Genomic DNA, 11,387 nt, shown 5'->3' with positions numbered 1-11,387 from the left:
ATACAAGCTGAAGGTGGTGAAATGACGCAGCAGAGGTGAATGGAATCATTGATAGGTAAGGTATCTTGAGGAAAGGGGGACAACTTTGTTATAATTCTTGTATATTATTATTAATTATAATATCAAATTATATCCATGGGGCGTCGGATTATTGCAATCTTTTTAAACGCAACGCAACTTATTACGGGAATAGATTCATTGATGGAGGTATCTTGAGGAAAGGGGGGCAACTTTGATATAATTCGGGTATATTATTATTATTATTATTATTATTATTATTATTAATTATAATATCAAATCTCCATTCGGCGTCGGATTATTGCAATCTTTTTAAACGCAACTTATTACGTACGGGTTTTCAATTATTTCATCCCCTTCTTTTCCTTTGGGTGCCATCGTAGTGTTGAATTGCTTTAACCCTCTCCTTACCACCTGCAGCAAAATCGTCACATTTGTTACGACACAATATACATTTTTTTAAAAATTCAGATTTATTTTGTACATCACAAATCAACCCTTTTTGTACATCTTCGGGAAATATCTAAGCTTAATTTCACTTCTAAAACAAAATTTTTTTTTTTACAGATAGTCAAGTTGAAAAAGTATGAAATTTTAGAAAAGTTGCTGGATACCTTTCCCATATCTACATCTAACCATAACTTCATGCAAAACCACCCGATTTACTTCAAATAAAGTTTAAAATGCTCTGGTTAGCATATTCTTTCAGAAAATACAAAAAGCATTACAAATCCAATATTTTCACATTCCGACAGATTATGTCATGCACTGACACCTTTAATATCATATCTACCCCCTAGCCAGGTGGTAGTACTGTATGTAGTACATTATATTTATAGGTGTTATTACAAATGGAACAATGGGCTCCATTGTGTCCCCGACTCGGCTGTCAAATTTGTCACCACCCGCTATCACAGTGTAGGCGAATTGATATGTAGCTTCATTGTAACCCCGGTCTATTATTATTATTATTCCGGGTTGCTCTGCGTCCTAAGTAACGTGTTGTTATTAATGGGGTTCAATACACTTAAAACGCACGCACGCGCACACATACATACATACATACATACATACATACATACATACATACGCAATTAGATATACATAAAAAATCACAGTTTTTTCTCCAACATTTTATTTCCAAAAATTCAAATGAACTTTTTTTTCCAAGAGAAAAAATTAACAAACAAAAGAAAAAACAACAACAATCTCAAAACAAACAAGAAACAAAACACCCCCCCCCCCCCTTTTTTTTTCCAAAGAAAATGAAAATATAAACAATTATTCAATTCAACTCAAACGTTAGATAATTTAGTCACATGACATTCACATAGTATAATATATTTATTGAGAACGTATTATATATTATATTTTGACAATGTTTAAAAAGAAAATGGCATTCGTGGACTAATAAAAAAAATGAAAGAAAAAAAAGTTAATAAATCTAAACATTGAAAGAAAAAAAAAAAGAAAAGATTCCTTTTCTTTCATCTTTTGGGATTTTCTTTCTTTCGGATCTTTCTCTGATAAAATACCGAAATAACCAAGGCGTCTATCCAAAGTGAGCGATAGGATAGGGATTAAGTTGTTTGTTTGTTTCTTTTTGTTGTTGCATTTTTATTTATTTTATTTCATTTTTTCTTTTAATTCTCAAGATGTGACTCCAGAGTTCGTGTATGGTTCCCTGGGATGGAAGGGCAACGCCTTATTCGCTCAGCCATCTCGTCATTGGTTAGTTTTAATAACTACATATCCGCCTCCAATTCTAGTATCCGATTCGATCACTGACCGCATTCAAGATACCGGACTTATACCACATACACTATTTTTAAAAAGATCCCACCATAAAAGACCCATCAGAATTATCGCCCCTAGCTACGACTTTTTACTTTCGTCATTTTGATAACTCTGCTTGACAGTCAGTTGTCTGTCAATGTCTCAAGATTACCCACAATCCTCTAGTTTTCACCTCAGGCGTCGACGACGAATTCTAATCCTCAATATGGGACGCTCGTAAATCCAGTCACTCTTGAGATGTGTTCCGTAGCTGAGGCAAAGCGAGACAAAAAGCTAGCTTAGTTAATGCCCTTTTTGACCAATATTGATGAGAAATATGGGGTATGGAGAAGTGCCTGATGAAAACGGAATAAAAATATCACGGGTGTCAAGACTTCCAAAATCGGGGTCCAATTGACACGGCACGGCACCCTCCGCCTGGCTGAGAGAGATATTTTATTTGACCCATGCATAGAGATGTATTCGAATTCAACAAATCCGTTGTAATCTCCATACGGCCTGATCTAACTTCAATCCACCCGACACCCTATTATGTCGCCTTAGAGGACCTGCACAGCGTTGTGATCGGCCATTATCTTAATATGGAAAAAAAATAATTGAGCTTTTATATAGCGCAATATCCGCTTAATGTGCTCAAAGCGCTTTACAAGGGGTCCCTAACCAACAGCAACATTTAACATATAGAACGAGACATGACGCCTGCCAGGCGATAATAATTTTTTTTCCGACAGAGACAACGCTGTTAACGGCCAGGTACTCATTTTACATCTGAGTACGGTGAGAGAATGTGAGTAAAGAGCCTTTTCCAAGGACTCAACTATGCGCCGAGGGAGGCTCGAACCCAGGACCTTCCGATCCGAAAGCGATTGTCATACCACTAGACCACATAGCCGTACGGCCTGAACTAACTTTATTCCGGCATCCAATCATGTCGCCTTAGAAGACCTGCACAGTGTGTTGATCGGCCATTATGTTAATATGGAAAAGGGACAAAGCATTATGGGCCCGATCTGAGCATTCATGTGAGGAATACATGGCAGGCATACCTTTGTAAATTCACGTTTAATCCGTCCTTGTTGACTCGAGTGGTCATGGGAGCTGTGAATTCCAACAGCATTTAAAGTAGCTTTATGTAGATAAGCAATAGAGAAGAAGCGTGAGGTTGTTAAGTACGGGTACTGGATAAAAATAAACAATTTTATATATATGTATATATGTATATGAGGGGCGAAGTGGTCGAGTGATTAAGGCATTGCACTGTGACCCGGAAGGTCCCGGGTTCGAGCCCCGTTTCAGACATTTTCGTATTTTTTTCCCTTGGGCAAGATTAATAACCCCCCAATTTGCTCACTTTGGACAACATGGGTGATTCCTGTTGACATCAGACATATTGTTTAATGAGTTATCTATATTCCTTCGTGGAATGCCTAGGCGACGATATCTTATGATGTCGTGGCGGAAGGGCATAATATGATTTAAAAAAAAAAAAATATGTGTATGACTTTGAACTCGTACGCATGGTAAAGTCATTTCTTTGTCACTCATCGCCTTTTGTTTATATGAACTCTCTTGTTCAAAATTTGGTCCAACTCGTTCATTCAATCCTTCACTTTTATGGTCTAAGATGTAAAATTTGCGAGATTTTTGTTATAAAGGCTACCATATCGCAGTACACTTTGAAAACGGCCATGTCACTTTTGTACAAGATAAAAAAATAATAAATAAAGCTTTATATAGCGCAATATCCACTAAATGTGCTCTACAAAAGCGCTTTACAAGGGGTCCCTGGTCAACAACAACATTTAACATGTAGGACGGGACATGGCGCCTGTAAGGCGATATTACAATTTTTCGGACAAAGACAACGCTGTTAACGGCCAGGTACTTATTTTCACTCGTTTGAATTGTACCTGAGTACGGTGAGAGAATGTGAGTTAAGAGCCTTTTCCAAGGACTCAACTATGCGCCGAGCGCGAGGCTCGAACCCAGGACCTTCCAATCCGAAAGCGAATGTCATACCACTTGACCACATAGCCGCACGATGAAAAAGGTTCTTGATTTTCGAATTCGGACGTGTTCTAATTTATCTCTTCGAGGCAGGGACGCTAATGGCGTTGTCCCTGTCGGAAAAAAAATTGCAATATAGCCTTACAGGCGCCATGTCCCGTTCTACATGTTACGCGTTGCTGTTGGTCAGGGACCCTTGTAAAGCACTTTGAGCACGTTTAGTGGATATTGCGCTGTATAAATACTCAATTTTAGGGTGATCACGACAACAATGGTGACGGTGACGACAGCAACAGAAACAACGACGATAATGATAATGACGCTGACGATGACAACGACAGCAATATCGTCATCAGCATCAACAATAGCAATAAGAAAGCATATCAAATTATACAGATGCATAATCATGCTCATTTTTAACTCTCTCCTTACCAACTATATGAAAATCGTCACATTCGTTACGATACAACCAACATTTTTCTTATTCAAATTTCTTTTGTACATCAAAAAATTTAAAGGAAATGAACAGTGTGTTGTTGAGCTTGTTTTGCTATAGAAAGTATGTCTCACAAGAATTTACTGCTATTGTGTTTGAGTGTTAAAGAGTATATTTTTGTGTTACTTAGGTGTCCAGTTTTGGGGAAAATCCTGAAAATGGATGGTAAGGAGAGACTTAATGCACGTATAGGATGATGGTTTACCAATCTTTTGTGGAAAACATGAATTTAAACATTTTGTAAATATTTGCTAACCTCAAAGGTGAACGTCCTTGACATTGCCACAACCCCCACCTATGTCATCACAATTGTACTCTTTGCTTATGGCGTCGACGTCAGACTCGCCGAAGTCGAAGTCCGACAAAGTGAAACTAGATACGCTTTGGATGTCATTGTGCGAAAGAGTGCTTCGCGGAGTGGAATTGATATTAAGAATCCAATTTCCGATGTGCTGACATTCCGCCGTGTCGATGCCCGTTTTCGAAGAATGAAATTCTATTTCTTGTTGCTGGGGCATCGTGTCGTAGAATTCATGGTGACCTGAAGGGGTTTTGGGGGTCTTTGGATGTTTATTGGTGATTTGGGATCGTAGCTGTGCTATCTCGAGTGAAGATCCTCTCTGTAGGCTTATAGAATGATATCGGTCTGATACGCCTGTATGGAAATCTACCAAATTATTGTTATTATTTGTTTTCGTTCCCCTCGTGTTTGTATGAAATCCTAAGTTGTACTTTTTAGGCTTTTTGACTGATTTAGACTTTGTCTTAGAAGTGTTTTGCGTCGAATCTAAACGTAAATTGGAGGTGCGATTTGTAGGATGTATTGATGGTGTTTGGTGCCGGTGGATATTTGACATTTTATTGTCTGATGCAGAGAATATCAATCTGTTTCTTTTTCTTTTCTCCTCCATGTCGATACGAACCAGATCGTCTATGGTTGGTATGCTTGTGTCATGATACTTTTTGAGGTCCTCCTCGCTAAGGGTATACAATGATGTTATAGGACTTAAATGACGAGGCAGCCTCCCGGAGTGAAGTCTTGTTTCCTTTATTTGTCGAGCATTCGTATGAAGAAAATTGGTGGCACCCCCGGTGTTTAGATGGACAATGTTAGTCTTTGTATCGTTGTGTTTCTTTCTCATTTGTCGTGTGGGGAACATTCGGTATTGTATTGAAGAGTATCCGGGGTTATCGTGAAGATTCGATCTGGAGGACTCGCTCAGAACACGGGAAATGTCTCTGGAGCCGTCGATTTGGTTATCATACGCATTTAGACAACGCTGTTCATCATGAAATGCCGATGAATCGTCAGAGAATGAGCAGTGTGCAGTGCGGCTATTAATATTGTAGTGTGATTGCTTGGGATTTGATGGTGTTTGGGCTTTGTTACTTGTTGAGATTATAATATTGTCTTCACTTAAAGAATCTTTGATTAAATTATTGTGTTTGTCGTTTACTGTGATCGCCCTGCTCGGTTGGATTAAAACACTGCTCGATGTTTCATTAGATTCAAAAGGTTTTAAATTTATGTCTAATGCGTCTCGTTTTGTAGCTGAATTTCTAAAGTTGACGTTTTCTTGGCGACCATCCTGGTGATCTTCACTGACCTGAGCATCAGCTACATGCAATTTATTGTTGTTATTAGGAGACCTTTCGTTATAAAATCCGCCAAGGCATTCAAAACCTTTTGGAATTGAATTTTCTGGGACTTTTGCAGACGGTGTTTTTTCTGTGTCGTTAATGGAATGGGACTTTTGCAGCGCAGTTGTAGTGGCGAAATGTGATACTTTTTCGTTTTGTGACATACAATCCTTCGGCTTCGATGAGTGAATCTTGACAGAGTGGTCTGAATTGGACCAAGTGGTCGGTGGTGGTTTTGGTAGGCAGTCATTATCGCTTACACCATACGTTGTTTTACTGTTATCACAATCTTTTAGATCATTGATGTCGTCTTCTTCATCCACCTCAACGATTACAGAGTCAACAGGGTTTTCGTGATGATTAATGACTTCGTTTCTCGAATCATTGAGGGCCATGTTGGGTCTGCGGTTCTGAGGATACGAGAAAGAAGAGAAGAACCGTGATGTTTTCATGTCCTCCCGTTTTATATGTTGCTCTATTTGAACGTGTTCAGTTGTAGTGTTAGTACACGGTCTCCCATCTTTATGTTTAAAATAAAGTCCTTTCTTTTGGTTATCTGTTCCTGTTTGCTGTGCGCGTTCTGTTTGCGCTTCTATGGCGTCACCGCCTACGCCAGTTTCCGTCATTGATAGTGTGGTGGTGCCAAAATCCATCATACGGGCTTCTTTTAATCCGCGAGCTCTGTCGGATAGTCTTCTTTTCATTCTTGAACGAATAGGGTTAACTTTGTCTACGTGCGGATGTGTTATGACGTCATTTGTGTCTTGGTGGACTTCTATCCCATCGTCAAGATTAGTATTTGTATCATGTGATTCTATATCCAAATGCTCCATGTCAGAATGTTCTAGATAATAATTTATTGGATGCAATGATGCTGCTCCCGAATAGATTTTATCAATTGTTGTTGGCAGATTTTGATATGTTGAGATTGGGGTACCATCTCGAGCCCTCGCAGACGTGCTTAAATCGGACTCGTATTCCAGTTCTGAATCTTTGCGTGGTGTCATATCCGAACCCAGGGGCTCTGATGTTTTTTTTGAATCCGTCTTTTGGATCCTCGCGGATGCTGCAGGCGTACTTGAATATAATTTATCGCCGAACACTTCATTTTTCTGTTCCTGTATCCCCCCGGAATGTTTGTAGTTGAAAGTGACCAGTTTCACGGGACACCTGGGATCGTACCTCATACTGTAGTGTGATATCCTGGTCGAATGATTTACTTGATTTGTAGTAAATTCGCCTCGATTGTAATTTATGAACATTTTATCTTTAACGACTTTTAGTATTTGGTCTGAGTCATTGAATGATGGGCATGGTTTGTGTGTTATTCTATTTGAAGAAGGAGGGTGGGAATGATGTTGTGGTGAGTCTTTTGGACATGGAATTTGGTCGGTGAGAGTCTCTCTCTGGAAGACATCGTGAAACCCCCCATGGGCGATATTGTCGTGTGTTACCGCTGTTGCATTGAAGTGGCCTTTTGTGTGATGTCGTTGTATGGCATTTGGGTGATTGGTTTTGTCGACGTCGAAAATATACTGTGAATTTTCGTGACCTGTTTCCCTTGTTTGTTGTGTTCTCCTACTTTGCGGTCCTCTTTGATAGTCTGGTAGGATGAAGGTATGGTCAACGTTATTGTTGATTAGGATGGAGAATGGAGGGCGAGGAAGGACAATGATGATGATGATGATGATGATGATGATGATGATGATGATGATGATGATGATGATGATGATGATGATGATGATGATGACGATGATGAGGATGATGATGATGATGATGAAGATGATGATGGTTGAAGGATTTCTGTTCGCCCCTTTTTTGTGTCATTGATAATTATTATTCTGGTGCAAGTAAGCTAGTGTTAATTCATTAATGACGTAGATATTTGGTTAATTGCTTCATTCAATTGATCAATTTATTGTTGCTGTTTTTCTTGTTGTTATTGGTTATTATAGGGTTTTTTTTATTGTCTGTGACAATAGAAGGAACGAAGTTGACGTAATTTAACTCGATGTGAATATTTCTGGACAGCAAGTTAGTGGTCAGCTTTTACAAAATGATAATAAATCAGACTATATAAACGTCAAAGGCTAAACACCGTGTTCGTGTGTTGGTATGTTTGATTTGGCTGGTGGATATTGTGAATATTTTACCTAAACGCATACCGTCAATAATAATAATATAATTTAAAAGTCATCGAGTAGTAAAATTGTAATATCGCCTAACAGGCGTCATGTCCCGTCCTACATGTTAAATGTTGCTGTTGACCAGGGACCCCTTGTAAAGCGCTTTGAGCACATTTAGTGGATATTGCGCTATATATATAGCCCAATTATTTAAAAAAAATAATTTAGTATTTACCCGTCATTTCACGCGTGTCACATCCATCGTCTTCCTTCTCTGCCAATTGCCGTTCCCTCCGCTCATCCCTGCGTCTCCGACATGACGTTCCTCCTCCCTTCGTCGTCGACGACTCGTTGTAAAAGATGACGACGACAACGATATTGGCGATGACCAGAAGGGAGATCGTCCCGCCGATTACCGCAACGGCCACAATCGCTGACTGGTACATTTTGAACTTTGCTCTTCTCGTCTCTGAAAATGAAGTATTGATGCCATTTGTTATGGTAAAACACTCACAACATCCGCCAGCCGGATATATCGTACCAATACACAACACTTTGTGTAACTTTAAACTTTATATTGTCTGGTTGATATAATTTAGTGAGAACTAATCGCCAAAATGGCTGTCTAAACACAATAACAAAGAGTTGAGTGGCGTCAATTTCCTCCCTTCTATATTTGAATAGATAGTTCGAAGATGACGTCACTCAGGTCTTTGTTATTGTTTTTTGCCATCCGCGTTTATGAGTAATGCTCACTGAACTGTATTAACCTGACTATAAACGTTCATGGATACACAGAGTTTTGTGTGTTGGTCCGTTATACTTCCGGATGGCAATGTTATGAGCTTCTTAGCCAAGCGCATACTATCTATAGAATACGAAATTTTGTATGTTATAACATATCGGTTTACGTCACTCGACGATTTCGTATTGCTTTCAGACTGCCATCGAGGTGATATTTCGTCACCAAATTTTCACCACCAGGCAAGTACAAGCAAAAAATGATACACATACGTTTTTGTGTTGGTTGCACTAGCTTTGGCTGGCATATATCGTGAGCATTTTAACGAAACTCATGCTTTTAAAAAAATATTGAAGCCGTGTGTTTAGCAAAAATACTCAAAACATTCGTCAGCCGGATTTAACTTACTAAGTTTAAACTATGTTTAACCTTATCGTTTATAGAGAGTATGCGCTTGGCTAAGAAGCTCATAACAATGCCATCCGGAAGTGTAACGGCCCAACAGATAAAATTAAGTGTAACTTTGAACGCTTATAGTCTGGATAATACAGTAAGGTGAGAATTACTCATAAACATGGATGGCAAAAAAACAATAACAAAGATCTGAGTGACGTCAAGTTCATTCTATCTACATAACGGGCCAACACCCAAAACTATGATTAACCATGAACTTCTATAAAATTATTTTTAAATTTTATTTATTTATGATTTAGTCTATATATTTTTGAAAATAAAAAATTGACATGGGTAAATTTGTGCGTTTTAATTTTTGACAACAATGTCAATTTTCGATCATTATAAAGAGCGATAATTAACAGCCCGAATTGGGCTAGTACTCACGATTGTAGTCAAATTGTTGTTAACCAGTGTCGGTAAATTGTCCAAGCAATGTGAATATTTATTTTTGGTCAGATGTAAATGTCGTCCATGGTATTTAGTCTTGTATTTTGGCTGTATACCATAAGGTTTTGCTTGTATTATGTTTCCCAATCCGTGTGTTGTGTGCGCGCTTGTTAGTGTGTGTGTGTGTGTGTGTGTGGGTGTGTGTGTGTGAAATACGAGTGTATGTTATTTTATGGTTTATATATCAGTGTTCTCTCTCTCTCTCTCTCTCTCTCTCTCTCTCTCTCTCTCTCTCTCTCTCTATGTCTGTGTGTGCGTGTGTGTTCGTGTGTCTTGGCTGGAAAGTGTAGTAGAAGGAAAAATGCCCTGGTATTATTATTGGTTCCCGTCCATTGAACACGTTTATCGTGTGTAAGTCTATCTGTCCATTATCATTAAGATACAGAGGGATATGGGAGAAGGTGTTTTGACAAGGAGTTAAAAGACCTCATCAATACGTCCGATTACTGTTGGCCACAGCCGACCCAGTACATGCCTCGCTATTTTTAACAATCTGGTCGTCACAGGTCCTTAGCATTACTTTTATGCACGCTGCTGTCGTCAGTCGTCGCATTCGTTAGACCGTAGCCATAGTCTGACACTGACCAACAAATTACGTCAAAAGGCAAGTATTTGGCCTCAAAAGACAACAAATCGTGAGTTGTATGCAATAGTTCAACCAATGAAATAGCTTGTTTTCTTGCGCTCAACTAACAACTCGCCAGACGTTACACAAACCCAGAAAATTACGTCAAACTACAAGTCTTAGAAGGTTCTAGTGAAGTGTCAGGCTATAAGTTAACGATGGCTACTATTAACTTGACACTAGGACTTGTCTTTTGACGTCATTTTAGGTTTGTGAGACCGTGGCCTTCGTCAAGTTATGGCCTAACACTGACCAAAAAAAATGACGTCAAAATGCCAGTCCTTTGCCACAAAAGAAAACAAATTGTGAGTTGTATTCAATAGTTCAACCAATGACATAACTTGTTTCCATGAGCTCTACTAACGACAACCCACTAGGCGGTGCAAAACCAATTAATGACGTCAAACACGCCAGTCCTTTTGGATTTCAGTGTCACGCTATAACATAACGATGGCTACGGTGAGACGTAGCGTAGCCATCGTTAACGTATATAGCCTGACCGAAGCTATAGATAGTTCGAAGATGACGTCACTCAGGCCTTTGTTATTGTTTTTGCCATCCGCGATTGTGAGTTGTTCTAACTAAACTGTATTAACCAGACTATAAAAGTTCATGGTTACACAGAGTTTGTGTGTTGGTCCGTTATACTTCCGGATGGCAACTCCTTGGCCAAGCGCATTCTATCTTATAAGCCTGACACGAGAACCCATTAGGACTTATATTTTGACGTCATTTTCTAGGTATTTCCACCGCCAAGTGAGTTGTCGTAAGTAGTGCTCAAGGAAACAAGTGATTCCATTGGTTGAACTGTTGAATACAACTCACAATGTGTTTTCTTTTGTGACCAAAGACTTGTCTTTTAACGTCATTTTTTTTGGTCAGTGTCAGGCTATAAGTTAACGATGCAAGAACCCACAAGTTTGACGTTTTTTGTGTGTTTTTAATTTTTTTAATTATTTTTTTTTAATTATTAAAAAAAAAAAAGTTTTTGCACCGTCTAGTGAGTTGTTGTTAATAGTGCTCAAGGAAAGA

The 11,387-nt window shown here is 38.9% G+C and overlaps 2 protein-coding genes across 4 annotated transcripts in view; one reads left to right on the top strand and one right to left on the bottom strand.

Annotated features, from left to right (window-relative positions):
* The window catches only part of LOC144957010 (kinesin-like protein KIF13A), a 352,589-nt gene that overhangs the window by 154,220 nt on the left and 186,982 nt on the right, over positions 1–11,387 (top strand). The gene's annotated exons all lie outside the window — the stretch shown is intronic.
* Positions 4,483–9,857, bottom strand: LOC144956926 (uncharacterized). The gene is made up of 3 exons (XM_078887758.1): positions 9,668–9,857; positions 8,321–8,554; positions 4,483–7,562 (listed from the first exon to the last, which is right to left on the bottom strand). Exons 2-3 carry the CDS (start codon positions 8,529–8,531, stop codon positions 4,576–4,578), a joined length of 3,198 nt encoding a protein of 1,065 aa, XP_078743884.1. The 5' UTR covers positions 8,532–8,554; positions 9,668–9,857; the 3' UTR covers positions 4,483–4,575.

This window comes from Berghia stephanieae, chromosome 11 (assembly GCF_034508935.2).
Source record: "Berghia stephanieae isolate SIO BIC M18660-M18661 chromosome 11, UCSD_Bste_1.3, whole genome shotgun sequence".
NCBI lineage: Eukaryota > Metazoa > Mollusca > Gastropoda > Nudibranchia > Aeolidiidae > Berghia > Berghia stephanieae.
Note: the sequence above shows the minus strand (reverse complement) of the source record. Positions and strands in the feature narration are given on the sequence as shown.